Here is a 15,639-nt window from a genome sequence, read left to right on the forward strand (position 1 = left end):
AAATTCTGGAGAATTTTGGATGTATAATGGGAATAACTAGTCAAAGAACTGCTATAGAAAGCCTTTCTGTTTATAAAGTTTAGAGAGGAGAATGCCCAATTTGTTTACCATGTTTCTTTTGGTAGGAGGGGGTCCGTATGGAAGAAATTGTTGAAGGTTGTACTGGAGCCCTTCATATCCTAGCTCGGGATGTTCACAACCGAATCGTAATCAGAGGACTAAATACCATTCCATTGTTCGTGCAGGTATGTTGGTTTCATGTGAGGGGTTCTAGATTTTATAAGTCTATAAGTAAAATTTCAGGGATTTTAATGATTAAGCAAGATTTCAGAAAATTAGGGACCAAATGGGGCAATTTTTCATCTCTCTCCATTTATAAAATGACAACACTCTGCTCACATCCCCTGCCAATAAATGACAAATGGAATCTCAATGTGTAGTGTCCTTTTAATCCAGTACGTTTAACTTTATGAAAAGTCCCTTCATTTTCCCTGGGTGGTAGGAGAAATACTAGGGCTAGAGCCTGAAGAAGAGTGATACTCCACTTTAGAGGTGCTGAGCTTTGGAGGTAGGAGAGATGGTCTCGGTTGCCAAAGCACAGATCTCCAGCCACCTCCTGGTTTGCCACATCTGAGCTCAACTAAAACTGTTGCTGAGGAAAGGTTTTGTAGCCAGAAGTGATCTAGAAAACCAGTGCTCCAGAGCATCACATACCTGAGCAGTTAGAGAATAGGATTTAATACAAGTAGTGCAGACACCTTGCTTTCTCTGCAGTGGGAGTGTTTGCCACACAGTGCGGCGCTTGCCGTGTTTTTTCTTTATTTAAGTAGGTTTTGTTTGTGTTTTTCTCTTTAGCTGCTTTATTCTCCCATTGAAAATATCCAAAGAGTAGCTGCAGGGGTCCTCTGTGAACTTGCTCAGGATAAGGAGGCTGCAGAAGCCATCGAAGCGGAGGGAGCCACGGCTCCTCTGACAGAGTTACTTCACTCTAGGAACGAAGGTGTAGGTAAGTGCGAGAGGAACCAGAACCTTTAGCTGGTGTACATAGGAGAGCCTCAGCTTTTCCTGAGGGGCCTTTTTCCTTTCCTCTTCCAGCAACATACGCAGCTGCTGTTTTGTTCCGTATGTCTGAGGACAAGCCACAGGATTATAAGAAACGACTTTCGGTTGAGCTGACCAGTTCTCTCTTCAGAACAGAGCCAATGGCTTGGAATGAGGTAGGCCATGTGGACATGTGTATGCGGTAGTGTGCAGTTTCCACTCAAATGTTCGTACACATTGATTTGCATTGACTGTGTCCTTGGCTTGAATATTCATCCTTTCTGCTACCTTAGCAGCTGCTATGAGGAAGAACCACAACTTTAAACAGCCTATTAAGAACAAACAAGTAATGCTGCTTCACATTAGAATTTGTGAGGGAGATGGATGAAAAAGTTACCAGGTTAAAGCATCTTTTCCACAAAGGAATATTTTTCCTTTTAAGGAAAGAGGCACTCTGTTAGTTGGAGGTCAATTTATTGATACTTTGTTTGAATTCTCAAATTCTCATCTACTTTTCTATTTGAATTTCTGTGAATTTGTCTTCAGTACAGAATTGTTCTTGAAACATTAGAACCACCCTGAATTTATTCAGTTATGCTATATAGTCATACAGTGGATTGTATGAATGCAAAGAGATGCTGTAGATTGTTAGGTGAAAAAGAAAAGTAGATTGCCAAATAGTGAGTAATATGTTAGTTGGGTTTTTAGTGGGCAGTCTTTTAACATGTTCCAGCTTGGGCTGTGAACTTCCCCAAACCTGTTCCTCTCCTCATCTTCCCCTTTCAGGTGCTGGGGCTAAAAATATCCTGTTAGCAACTCCTGTTGAGGCAGACACTTTGCCCATTTTGTTGACTGTTATATTTACTGAAAGAATAAATTAGTAATTTTTTTTTTTTAAGATTTATTTATTTATTTGACATCACAAGTAGGCAGAGAGGCAGGCAGAGAGAGAGAGGAAGGGAAGCAGGCTCTCTGCTGAGCAGAGAGCCCAATGTGGGGCTGGATCCTAGGACCCTGGGATCATGACTTGAGCTGAAGGCAGAGGCTTTAACCCACTGAGTCACCCAGGTGCCCAAATTAATGAATATTTTTAATACTGTGTACAGTGACAGGTTGTTCTAAGTCTCAGGAGTTCATCTCTGAGGGGTGGAGTTTGAAGCATTTCTGTAAATTCTTTGTTCCTTCTATAATCTGAAAATATGTTTTCAGAATATTAGTATACTTGAGAATTTTCATTTTCATTTTGCTTCTTTGCATTGTACTTGTTTATCTAGACTGCTGATCTTGGACTTGATATTGGTGCCCAGGGAGAACCCCTTGGATATCGCCAGGATGGTATGTGTCTCAGGTTTATCTATTAATTCCAAGTCAAGCTAAGGTTCCAAAGCTTTATCAGAAGAGCTGGTTTCCTCATCTGGGAAACCAGTGTTGGCAGGAAAGTAGTAGCAGCAGTTAAAGGCACTTCTGAAATTCCAGAGTCAGCAACAGTAGCTCTCGTGGAGCCTAGGGAATTTGGAGCCGCACGCTGAGTAGGCGGCAGGATCACACCAACAAATGTGTGTCATGACTACTGGGCCTCTGCAGTGCAGGAGCATGACAAGTTGCTTTTGTAGTCCCGTTTTTGGTTAGACAACCTATCATCTCTGTATCTGCAGTCCACCCAGGAATTGAGAGTATGAGGAACTCTGGCTCCAAGCTCAGATCTGGGGTGGATCTGCGTAGTTCTGCTATCAGGGTTTTCTGAAAAGCTCATTCAGATCTGGGTAATGGAGATGGAGCATGGGGGTAGACTGTGAACAAGTAGAACAGTGAGATTATAAACGTAAGTATTAGGCAGGCCACCGAGGCTCATAGGTGTCTCACATGACAGAAACATAAACGTCAACCTGTAAAGGTTTCATTGGAAACGGCAGCTTGCGTTTTCTCAGTACCTTTGTATCACTGGACTTTGCAATAAATAGGTTATATGCGCCGGACCACCTTGCTTCTATCTCTTGCCCATGACTTGTTGATGCTTGGGCAGTCATACATACAGTAGACTGCTTGCTGCCCCTCCTCAGAGATTTTACATCTCTACTGAAGCAAACACAAAATGTTCAGTGGTAAGCGGGATGGTGTGGTTAGAACCGGCTGGTCTGCCTCTCATGAAAACAGACTTCGTATAGCCTTGTGGGTGGCCTGGCACTGAGTAATTACTTCGTTGAAGAAAGCTAGAAGTTGAAGAGTCTAGAAAGGCCTGCTTTCTGAGACAAGTTTGATGCCATTGAAGGCCTAGCCTTAGTGTTAATTTTAATGTCTTTCTCCTCTTTCCCTCTGTCCCTTGCCCCTTTTGTCCACCCTGACTCCTCTAGATCCCAGCTATCGTTCTTTTCACTCTGGTGGATATGGCCAGGATGCTTTGGGGATGGACCCCATGATGGAGCATGAGATGGGTGGCCACCACCCTGGTGCTGACTATCCAGTTGATGGGCTGCCAGATCTGGGACATGCCCAGGACCTCATGGATGGGCTGCCTCCAGGTGACAGCAATCAGCTGGCCTGGTTTGATACTGACCTGTAAATCATCCTTTAGGTAAGAAGTTTTAAAAAGCCAGTTTGGGTAAAATACTTTTACTCTGCCTACAGAACTTCAGAGAGACTTGGTTGGTAGGGTGGGAGTGGTTTAGGCCTATTTGTAAATCTGCCATGAAAACAGATACATACTTTGAAAGGAGATGTCTTAGAACATTTGACTGTTCTCAGATTTCTGGTTAAGTGGTCATGTGTGGAAGTTATTAACTTTAATGTTTTTTGCCACAGCTTTTGCAACTTAATACTCAAATGAGTAACATTTGCTGTTTTAAACATTAATAGCAGCCTTTCTCTCTTTATACAGCTGTATTGTCTGAACTTGCATTGTGATTGACCTGTAGAGTTGCTGAGAGGGCTCGAGGGGTGGGCTGGTATCTCAGAAAGTGCCTGACACACTAACCAAGCTGAGTTTCCTATGGGAACAATTGAAGTAAACTTTTTGTTCTGGTCCTTTTTGGTCGAGGAGTAACAATACAAATGGATTTTGGGAGTGACTCAAGAAGTGAAGAATGCACAAGAATGGATCACAAGATATGGAATTTATCAAACTCTAGCCTTGCTTGTTAAATTTTTTTTTTTAAATATCTGTAATGGTACTGACTTTGCTTGCTTTGAAGTAGCTTTTTTTTTTTTTTTTTTTTTTTTTTTGCAGTAACTGTTAGTTTTTTAAGTCTCTCGTAGTGTTAAGTTATAGTGAGTACTGCTACAGCAATTTCTAATTTTTAAGAATTGAGTAATGGTGTAGAACACTAATTCATAATCACTCTAATTGTAATCTGAATAAAGTGTAACATTGTGTAGCCTTTTTGTATAAAATAGACAAATAGAAATGGTCTAATTAGTTTCCTTTTTAATATGCTTAAAATAAGCAGGTGGATCTATTTCATGTTTTTTGATCAAAAACTTTATTTGGGATATGTATGGGTAGGGTAAATCAGTAAGAGGTGTTATTTGGAACCTTGTTTTGGACAGTTTACCATTTGCCTTTTATCCCAAAGTTGTTGTAACCTGCTGTGATACAATGCTTCAAGAGAAAAATGCGGTTATAAAAATGGTTCAGAATTAAACTTTTAATTCATTCAATTGTGTCACCTTTTTCTCCTTGTCATTAAACAGTTTGTGACAATAGTTATTCAGTTTCATCCTGAGGAAAACACACATAGTGAAATAATTTAAGTTGTAATGAGAGAGTGAGCCTTACATCCAGATGGCGTCGTTGCCAACTTTCTTTAACAGTGGACCCTGGGTTAAATTGCACCAGAAACCTCAGTTCAGAGGCTTGTCATGTGGTCTTTGGGCTCCATAGAACCAAACTGAACAGCAGATAGGCTAACCCCCACTCCAGACACCATCAGATGGTTCCTTTCTATTAAGGTATTAATGAATTAACTACCTGGATTTGGATTTCAAGCACCTTCACATAAATGTGACTCATTTGGAGAGGGGAATTCCTTCAACTCCACTTTGAACTGAAAATTAAGATGGTTTAGGTGATGATGTTTATCTTGAACATAATCAGACCAGAATGAGCCACCTTCCACCTGTCTGCCAGGTAATCCTGTCATCCTGGCGGTAGGTCTTCAAGCCTTAGTTCATCCCTCAGGGCAGAGTCAGTAGACCTGTTAAGACTTGTATTTTGGTCTTTAGAAAAAGTGAAAGTGTTTTGTGCTTAGGGAGAGGTGTTTGAGTTACCAGGTATTTTTATTTAAGATCGTGACTTAGATAAACATGTTCACTTCCCTTTGGATGAAGTTTTGTGAAAGCCACTGTGGTCTAAAGTATAACGGGTGGGAGAGGAGACCCTATACCTCTTGAGGTGGTTGGTTTCAGGTTCCTTCCAGTGCATGATAGAACCATGCCAGTACAGTAAGCAGCCTCACACAACATACCACAGCAGGGTGTTTTACTTAAAGAACATCTTAAAATTGGAAGACATTTTCAGGGCTTTGCTTAATGTAGTTTTTGAAGTTCTACTTAAAAATGTAAACTTAATCTGATTCAGTAAGGTGGTTCTGCAAGTATTCAGTAATACAAAGGGCCAGGAGAATAGCCAAGACACTTGGAAAGAATGAGGGGGAAGACTTGTTCTGCCAGTGGTCCAGGTCTAACTAGAAGGGAAGAAGTAGCTGGCAGTTACTGGCACAGAGACAGGGAAGATGTGGACATAGTACTTGAGAGGAAGCGCTGGAGGTCAGTGTGAAAAGAGGGACTTTTTAGTAAAGGTATGGAACAGGTGGTAGCCATTTGGAAAAACAAAGTGCAGAAGGAAAAAATCCATGACCCACAAAGATTTTAAAGACAAGTAGGGTCAGTATTAATGGTTTTTCTTTTGCCTCGAACTCCATTACTATGCCTAGGGAGAACACAGCTTTCGACAGCCCATGTGTCTGATAACCGCTGTCCTGCAGTAGAGAACTACAGCTTCACATGGCAGGCAGTGTATGGATACTGCCAACAGTACTGACCAAAAGCAAGTCACAGATGCATGTTGTAGGACTTCACTGATCAAATAAAAGGGCAAACTGTTTGGGGGACATCACCCCTGGATGGTAAAAACAAAAGGAGGAGATTGGATTACTACAGAAATCAGAATAGTGGTTACCTGGGGATAAAGAGCACCTAAGACATTTGATCCCATTGCAGTGACCACACTAAGCTGAAGAATACAGCTCTCTTCCATGTGGGAACATGTTCTAGACATGAGGCTTCATTCTGATTGAGTCCTTGACAGTGAAAGATCCTACTGCTTTTCAATTTTTGTTTTGATTTCTGTAGTAAAAACAGGTCTCAATCATGCTGTTTGGTTTATAAAGTGGAGAGTGCCCAGTTGATTGCAGTTTTTTCTGATAGATGAGAATTTAAAACAGCCTTACGTTACCATGAGTGAGTCACCCACCAGGTGTAATTGCAGAGTGAGGGTCAAGGCTGAGAAGATGGTGCTTCCTTTTCCTCGGACTCCGTGCTGGGGGGGAGTCCCCTGCCCCTGCCCACCCCACAAGGGAGCTAGAGGCAGGGGACAGGCTTGCCTCTACCACCTCAATAGTAAGGGCCCTAAAATGGGCTTTAAAAGACTCCAGGTCACATCAGAACTCCACACCTTCGTGGTCCTCATTCAGGGCTGTGACTTCTTGTTTCTCATCCCTATACTTCCCTCCTCAGGAAGGGAAGGCTTGAAGGCTCGAGGCTTTCAGGGCTTCCTAAACTTTGGCTTGTCTTGTCCCCCACATGCCCCATTTCCCTACCAGTTACTTCCTGAAGCTCCTATGTCAGCTCTTCTATATATCCATAGATTCTGTCACCAGGGGAGAGAGTAAAAAGGGGATCTTGCTTCAAGCCAAGACAGGAGAGACCCAGTTCCTCTCTCATCTTGGCCAAGAGCTTTAGCCCACAAAGTTCCCACTTTGAGAGCCGTGTCACAGGGATAAAGCCTGCGTGTGGTCACAGAATTGACCTGAAACCTCATGATCATGAGATCTGAAAAGTCCCAGGGAAATAGGGGAGCCGTGAAGAGCTAGAGAATACAGAGTACTGTAAGAGTAAATTCTGTTCCTGCATCCTATAGAACCACAGGCTTAGTTGCCCCGATGATTGTCCCCTGTTCTCAGACTGTAAGTTAAGGTCTTGAAGCTTTGGTCCTGCTCATGATGCGAGGGAGAGGTAGTTCTGTGCAACCATTCAGTGGGTCGTCTCCTGCTCCCTAATTTACTCTGCAACTTGTGACTCCCATTTGTCCCTGAAGAGGCTCAGCTGATGGTTGTAGCCAGTTAAAGAGCAAATAGCTGAAGCACGGAGGTAGGGGGAATGAGGGCTGTAGGTGCCTGGGTCTGGGCCCCTTGCCACTGCCAGAATCCTGGGAGTTCAGATGGGTCAGGAGCCAGGGGAGTAGAACTGGAGACAGCCTGGGAAGCCAAATGTGAGGGCATGGGCCTCACATGGGGAGGGCAAGGAAGGGTTAGTCTGGGTGGTGCCCACCCAGCCAAGCCTGTTCTTATCCCCTATGTCTGAGCTCAGTGGGACCTGGGCTGCTGCTTTCCACTTAGCACCTTCACGAGAATCATAAAAAGGATCCCCTAACTCCAGGATGTCAGTGTGAAGTTTGTCATGGGCTCTCCTCCGTGCCCCGGCACCCTAGGCCAAGCAGTAGCTCTCCTTGTCCCTTACCTTCTCAGATAGCTTTATCTGACAAAGGCAATGCTGAGGGGCCCCAGGCCAAGAAGGGTCCATTCAACAAAATCATTCTAGAATATTAAAACTTTTGTTTTACCTCAAACGGCAAAGATTCCTCCATGCTCAACTAAAAAGGGTAAAGCAGAATCTTCCAGTGCTCTGAAATACCTTCTGGGAAGACTGTAGGCACAGAACTCCAGGGCAGTTTCCCCAAGAACTGAATGAAGGGAGAGAACAGATTTGTTTCCTGGGAAAGCAGGGAGACGAGGGCCAGGCCTCGGCTGCTCCCTCACCCCGGGATCACAGGCGGTGAGTAGGCTAGGAGAGATGGAAATAGACTGCCTGCTCCTGGGTAGGCCACTCTTGTGCTGTAACTAGTCCAGCTCAAGTTCTGGCTGTCCCGCTAAGGGGCACACAAAGGCTGTGGTCAGGTCCTTTGTTCAATTAGACTCTGGGGCCTTGGACAGTCGGACTGGCTCCTCTGAGCCTGTTTTCTTTCAGGAAATGAAGCTAAGGCGGCCTGCTTTGTAGGTTGTGATGGCAAGTAAGTAAGGTAACACATACACGCCCTTGGTAGAGTTGGGCACAGAGCTGCTGTTCTCATTACAAAGCCACATGGAAGCTGGCAGACTTCCATGTAGTAGTCTCCTGGACCGTGATAAAGTGGGGCTGTTGGTGACAACATGACCAGCTTCCCGTGATGCGGTGGATGGGGCCACCTGTGTGCCCCCTTGTGCTTATCCTACCCATTCCCCCTGTGCATGGTGGCTGCTGTCTGGGGCAGGATCCCATCTGGGCTTGGGACAGTGGTAGCGAGTTTCCTTTTACAGATGGAGATACAGGCCCCAGAGAGGCTGAGGAAGGGCCTCAGCTTGCTGATGTGGTTTGAGCTGCCCAGACCACCCCCACCTTCCAGGCCAGACTCCAGAGTAAGCCTGCCTCACTACCACAGTCCCAGCACCTTTCTGCAATGTCCACCGAATATTTCCACGGGCTTCTTACATACGTAGAAGGTTTAAGAGCATATGTGTGAGGGAACACAGGAAGAAGCTGAGAAGGTTATAAGGGTAAGGGGGTAATTGGCAGGAGTTAGCATCAAAGTAGAACACCGCCCCCCCCCCCCCCCCCCGCCGCAGCCCTGATCACAACACCTAAATGGGCAGACCTTCAAGGATGCTGGGATTTCTAAAGCATTTTGCATCCTTTAGGCAAACTTCGCACTGCCTGTCTGTTGGTGGAGCTTTGCCCAGCCCTTCCCAGGATTCTTGGATTCAGTTTGCCCCTGAAATGAAAAGAAGCCAGAGGTAAAAGTGGGAAGACGAGACTAAAACTAGCTTTCAGAGGCTTGCTCTGGAGCTGTGGCTGGGGGAGCATTCACACCTAGTCCTGTCTTTTAAATCTTCTCTGGAGAAAAATGTCCACAGACACCACAGGCCAAGGACTGTGGCTTCTCATCTCCTTGATTAGCATAGACTTGTGGAGGCTACCTAGCACACAACAGAGCAGGAAAGCACCTTCTCAGAACAGCCAGCAAACCCATGGCTTCTAGATGCATCCCTCAGGAATAAAGGAACCACTCTGTTCTCAGTGGGTTTCCTGGGGCCCAGGGTTAGTGAGAACACCTCAACCGGAAGGTTCTTGTTCAGCCTACTTTATTAGGTCCAGAGTTATGGGTGGCGATGTGGTGAATGTGCACAGCCAAGGGTGGGTGCTGCAGAGCAGGCTTGTGCCCAGTGCCTTCTTGCCTAATGTCCAACAGCTTGCAGGATTTCCAGGGCCAAGGAAGCCACCACACTGTCCGCAGATGAACTGTGAGAAAAACCAGAGCAAAAACACTTAGCCACCTCCAGGGCAAAATGTGCCCTCTTCCAAAGGGGCCAGCCTCTCATACTGGAGTACCTGATGGGCCAGACCTGTGTATCACCTTGAGGCACAGAAACAGGACACTAGGGCTTCAGGGCCTCAAGGTGAGAACCCTTCAGCCCCCACTCCCCCCCCCAGCTGACACTGAGCTGTAAAGGCAAATCAGCAGCCAGCCCCTGCCTAGCCCAGGTCCTGCGGCAACAGGCCTGCCCAGAGAGCCGGCCTACAGCTGACTTGGGCACAAGGGCCAAGATCCAGACCTGCTTCCGACGCTGGCTCTCCCTGCTCCCTATTGCCGCTTCCAGGCCAGTCAGCCAGGAGGCTCTGAGTTTCTTACTCTCATAAATGTGGATGCGCAATCGAGCCACTGGAACAAACAGACACATTTAAACCTGTGCCTTCACAACTGTTAGCAAGGAAAAGGAGGACAGACAGCACTACCTTGAAGTATAAAATTAGCTCATGGCAGATTCCTGACTACACAGAGATCGAGCTTTGGCCAATAACCAGGGGTGGGGGTGCTGCGTAAGAGGTGGGTCACAGTGGACGGGGCTGTGGTGTTTGAGCTCTGCCTGGTCCCGGCTGCGTCAAGGCTAGGCTGGTGGAGTCCTGCCGCCCATCCTGCCCACTGGAGCAGCCCAGAGGCCCCAGTAACTGGCAAGGAGGGTACACTGACCTCTGGAAGACCACAATGGAACTGAGAGCCCAGCCATCCACTCATTCTTGATCTACAGAAGAACTCTTTTGGTTGGGCCAGCAGAATGAGACCCAAACAAGACAACTTCGCAGCAGCACCCTCCCCAACCCAACTCGAGATCTGCCTGGTATGGACATTTCAGTTGCTGCAGTGTTGGGCCAGCTTTGTGGAGCACTGAGCTATGTTTTGACACATTTGGTCCCAATCTGGGTCCAGTGCCGAGAGGTGCTGGCTTTGGCCTCAAGGCAGATGGAAGCCCCTGTTGGGCGAGGGCTCCCAGAGGCAGGCACTGGAGAGGAAGGGTACTTGGTGCTCTCCACTCAACCCTTTGGACCCTCCTTGGCACACATCTGCTCAGAGTGGCTTCACCATGGCACAAAAACAGGTCTCTGGGGACAGATGCCACATGGTCCTCACACAGCGGTCCAGCAGGTGGCCTGTGGCCCAGCTTGGGGAGTCACTATCCCCAAGGGACCCAGCAGAGCGAGGAGGAGCCCCCTCAAAGCCAGCCTGTTCCTCACCCCCTCACCTCAGAGAAACCACAGATAAACTACCTCTTTGGCTTAAACTTGAGAGGGACTGGGGTAGTCTAGGAGATAGCATCCCCACAGACTGCTTCTCAGCAATGCCCCAGCCATGTACTTTTTCTTCCAATTAATACTGAACCCGAAACAGCAGGAACCAGAATACAGAGAACACCGTGGTTCTGAAAACCAACCACCAGGAAACACTAGCACCCATTCCATGTCTTGTGTGCCCAGTGATGTCCCAGTATCCCTTAGGAGGTGGCTCCTTCTCCCTAGGACCCAGAGAGCAGCTTAAGTTCAGGGGACTGTAGCCCCTACCACTTCCCTCAGCTCTGGGGACAGTGACCTGATGCAAGCCCAGCTCTGGCACTGTTACGCACAGTGAGCAGCCATCAACACGGTCTGACTGCAGGATGGATGCCTGGGTCAGCTTGCTCTTGCTTCCATGATTTTTCCTTTGGTCACCTGGCATTAACAATTCAGTTCTAGTGTAACAACTTGTAAGCTCTGCCCACCCTACCCCCACCTGCTACCACCTCTCAAGTTTAGGCGGTGTGCGTGGGTGGTGTCACCGTGAGATGAACCCTTCCTGCAGCCCTTATTTCACTGAGATCCTGGTTCCCACCTTCACAGTGTGTGATGTGCTGCTGGGAGACAGGGCAGCCCCAGGCTGTGAAGCTCACTTCTAGGACATACTGCACATACAGAGCAGAGCTGAGGACTAGGAGGCTCACCTCACTGTCAACTTCTGGGTGACAAACAGTCTGCTGCACAGTTTCTGTTTTCCCTGAAGATGTGGCCAAGGAAAAAAGCCTGTGCTGTCAGTCCTGCCCCAGCCCTGCCCAAACCCCTGCGAGGTGTGTTCTGACAGTGGATCCATGTGTGCACGGGCTGGCCACACCTTCCTTGTGAGGTTCATCTCATCACATCCCCCCACTCCAGGTATCCCTCCTTAGCTCCCTTCCCTATAGATGGGAAAATGCCTCCCCCATAGGACTAGAACATTCTACTTTTCTCCCTCCCACTGCTGACCTCCCCCAAATCCCCACCACCAGCACAGTGGGGATTCCCGGGGGGAGTGCAGGGGCACAGCAGCCCCTCACACACTGGCAATGGCAGGCTGGAAGGTATGGGTCCTGGGATGTGGGGAAGCCCAGTAAACTCTGCACTGCTCCTCCTGGGCCTACTTACCCCCCAGCTGGGGCCAGCCATTCCAGAGCCTGCAGAAGGCTGCCCGCATCCTTGAGGCTCTCCAGGTGCTTCTCATTAGATGTGACCTGCAAAGGAGGGAGAAAAAAGTGGTTGGCTGGCCCATTCCATTCCTGACTCAGCCCCATCGGATGAGCACCCTGGGTCTCAGGCTCCTAGTGGTGGTAGGGAGCAGTCCGAAGTCCTACTCCCAGGGCACTGCTGACCAGAGCATTAGAGGCAGATAGTGTTGGCCTCTGGGGGTAGTGAGCAGGAGGGAGTCCTTTGGGGCTTCAGGGTGGGGAGCCTCCTGTGGGTCCCTCAGGAGAGTTTGTGTTCTGGAAGCCTAAACTGCTGAGTTAGAGCAAATGATGGTGAATGAACTTCCAGTTGTTAGAGACAGGACACCTTGGGACCTTGAACCCAACACAACCTCTTTCATATGGACAAAAGAATCAGTTCTAGGTGCCTGGAGATCTAGGGGGTGGAGGAGCTGAGGGGAGAAGCACTAATAACCAAATCAGGGCACATACCCCTTGATGAGTATCCTGGGGAGTGGGACCTGGCTCACTGCCATGGTCCTGGGAGAACAGCAAAAGCACATGGGAATCTCTGACTCTGTGGCTCCTGTGAACTGAATCATACACTCGCAGGGTTGGAAAGGCCTAGATGGGAGTGGACCCAAACTGGGCTTCCAGAGACCTCCTCATAAAGCCCTCCATAAAAGTCCTTGTCTGTGAGGCAAGAAGAGAAGGCTTTAGGAATGAACCTTGATCCTAGTATTAGACTTACTCCTCTTAATTCAACTTCTGTGTCCTATTTGTGTCTTTGTTATTAAAAAAATTTTTTAAATAAACATTTGCATGGTACTTTACCTTTCAGAAGGCTCTCCAGTCTCCTGTCAATTTTCTCATCTACTTTTATTTATTCACCTTGCAAGGTAAGCATGTAGGGTATTTTATAGATGAGATCATTAGGGGGGCAAAACAAAGGTACACCTGGAGCCCAATCCTAACCCCACCATGAAGCTGGAGCCAGGCTGGCCTCAGCTGCCCCCCAGTGCTTAGGTGGTCTTTCCATTTGATCATCCAGGGCTGGATTATCATTTCTCAAGAGCTGAACATTTCATAATCATTCATGGTGATACGAAGGCTATAGGGGTAATTAGACCTTAACGCAGACTGAATTTCATGTGTGTGAGTTTGCACCTCCACTGAGATCCTATCCCACCTTCTGAGTGTGCCAGCGACCAGCTGCCAAGGTCAACTGCATCAGGTGTGATTTCTGCAAAGATTTACATCTTAAAAGGCCTGCATGTAAATTTGTTCTGAAATTATACCCAACTTGATGAGTTCAAAGGCTGCTATTTGAAAACATCAGCTGTAGTTAAATTAGGTCTAAAGTAAGCACAGGGGTCTTCAGGGAGGTTTCCCACCTAATTTTTCCCCAAAACTGTGCCACACATAACTCAATTGAGCTATGTCCACAACCACTGCCCTGACCAGCCCTACTGTGGGACTGTGTGTAGAGGCTGTGCTCCAAGGCAATTACCCAACAAGCTGCAAAGAAATAACAAGACCCAAGGTGAGTTAAAAGGTGCAAACAGAAAACTACATGAGAATGAAGTGATGAAAGGAAGAGATCAAAACAGCATCATGTGCGGCTGACATAAATGTAGCCATAAATGATGCCAAAAGAATTCCTTAAAAACTCTGTGATTTGGCCACTTAAATGAACTCTTTGTTTTTTTAAAGATTTATTTATTTTAGAGAATGTGCAGGAATAGGGAGAGGGACAGAGGGAAAGAATCTCCAGCAGATTCCCTGCTGAATGAGGAGCCCAAAGTGGGGCTCAGTCTCAGCAATCCTGAGATCACCAGCTGAGCCAAAACCAAGAGTCAGATGCTCAACCAACTGATCCACCCAGGTGCCCCTTAACTGAATTCTTATTAACAATATCAGTTGTCCTGTATAGAAAGATGAGTTAATTAGAAGATAAATATTGTAAATAAATCAGAGGTTCTAGTTCTGGGTAAGACAAAAAAAAAAAAAAAAAAAAAAAAAAAACAAAAAAAAAAAAAAACATGCCACCCTTTTTCTCCCTCTAAATGCAATTATAAAACCTGCGCAGCACAGCTATTTGAGAACACTGAAAAGTGAACAGCAACAGGTAGACTGGGGAAATGCAGTGAATTCAAAGTACCACTAAATTGGTGTAGAGTTGACCACTTCTCTCCCTCCAGTATATTCTGGATTGAAGTCAGTACTATGGGACAGAAGAGAGAGCTCAGGGGAAACCAGGCTTGAGGAATGGGAAAGGAAGCTCCCAAAAGCTCACAGAGAACAGATAAAATCCTTCAGGTTTCTCCCCCTCTCCTTTCCCTCAGTTCTTTTATCCCTGGCCCCAGGCAATTCTGTGGAGGCAGCGACAACAGCAACAGCAGCCAGTGACAGGAGCCCCAGCCAAAACTGCCCCCTCGCTCTGCTCTATTCTCACCAATGTTTAGCCCAGACATGGCAGTAAGTAAGCAATTTATGGCCAGACAGAAAATGGGAGATTCAAGAAACCAGGAAAGTATTGGGGAGATAACAAATCCGGAAGAGCTTGAGAAAAACAAAAACAAAACACCATGAAATTGTTTATAAACTCATAGGCTCATGCATGCATGGAACTGATCCAAATGGCATACCAAAAACTTAGGGAACTGAGCTAATAAACCTCTGTCCAGACCCCAGACTGACCCCTAGAGGAAGGACACACAAGATAGACCCAAATGCTGAGAAACTGACTTAACATTAAAATTACTATTCTAATCTGCAGCCTGATCATAACCAACATAATTGCTTGCTCAAGTAAAAGTATCAATATTCTCTGCAGGGTTCCAAGTAGGCACATTGTCTCATAATATAATATTAAAATAGCCAAGATAAAATCCAGAATTGCTCAGCATCCAACCAACCATGAAAATCTCAACTCACATGAGAAAAGACAATACAAAATAAATAATAGGATGACACAGATGTTGGAATTATCTGACAAAAACTTTAAAGTCTTGTAAAAATGCTAAAACAAGCAATCACTAATGCTCTTGAAACAAGTATTAAAATAGAATGTAACACAAAACAAGTATTAGAATAGTATTAAAATAAAGTACTAGAATAGAATGTAAAAAATTAGAAGATATAAAGGAGAACCAAACAAAAATTTAGAGGTAAAAATATAACATTTTTAAAAACCATGCCAAATAGATTCATTAGTATAATGAAATTTGCATTATGGAAAGAGGCAGATAAATAGAAATGATCCAATCAGAGCAACCAGAGTGGGGAAAAAGTTTAAAAACACAAAAAGAGCCTCAGGGATCTGTGGAGCAATAACAAAAAATTTGTACCACTGGAGTTACAGAATGAGAGGGCAGAGCATGAATGGATGAAAAGTATTTGAAGAAATCATAGCTAAAACTATTTCAAGTGTGATGAAAGACATATATGTACATAGTCCAAAAAAAAAAAAAAAAAAGTGAGAGGCTCTCAAAAAAGATAAATCCAAAGGATCCATATCCAACACATCATAATCAAATTTGCT

The 15,639-nt window shown here is 45.9% G+C and overlaps 2 protein-coding genes across 5 annotated transcripts in view; one reads left to right on the forward strand and one right to left on the reverse strand.

The window, feature by feature from the left end:
- Positions 1 to 4,695, forward strand: part of CTNNB1 (catenin beta 1) — a 40,370-nt gene extending 35,675 nt beyond the window's left edge. Inside the window, exons 11-16 of one of the 3 annotated variants that reach the window (XM_059162314.1) lie at positions 126 to 245; positions 856 to 1,006; positions 1,096 to 1,217; positions 2,316 to 2,376; positions 3,393 to 3,613; positions 3,917 to 4,695. In XM_059162314.1, the coding sequence (XP_059018297.1) occupies positions 126 to 245; positions 856 to 1,006; positions 1,096 to 1,217; positions 2,316 to 2,376; positions 3,393 to 3,601 (663 nt within the window). In that variant the 3' untranslated portion in view covers positions 3,602 to 3,613; positions 3,917 to 4,695. Of the gene's footprint in view, positions 1 to 125; positions 246 to 855; positions 1,007 to 1,095; positions 1,218 to 2,315; positions 2,377 to 3,392 lie in introns of all 3 variants that reach the window. The other 2 variants (XM_059162315.1, XM_059162313.1) reach the window with 2 other exon arrangements.
- ULK4 (unc-51 like kinase 4) overlaps positions 4,058 to 15,639 on the reverse strand; it is a 651,105-nt gene continuing 639,523 nt past the window's right edge. For both annotated transcript variants that reach the window (XM_059162312.1, XM_059162311.1), the window contains exons 36-37: positions 12,058 to 12,143; positions 4,058 to 9,588 (exon numbers count right to left, since the gene is read on the reverse strand). In XM_059162312.1, coding sequence (XP_059018295.1) covers positions 9,525 to 9,588; positions 12,058 to 12,143 — 150 coding nt within the window. In that variant the 3' untranslated portion in view covers positions 4,058 to 9,524. The remainder of the gene's footprint in view (positions 9,589 to 12,057; positions 12,144 to 15,639) is intronic.

The sequence above is a fragment of the Mustela lutreola genome, chromosome 2 (assembly GCF_030435805.1).
Source record: "Mustela lutreola isolate mMusLut2 chromosome 2, mMusLut2.pri, whole genome shotgun sequence".
Lineage (NCBI taxonomy): Eukaryota > Metazoa > Chordata > Mammalia > Carnivora > Mustelidae > Mustela > Mustela lutreola.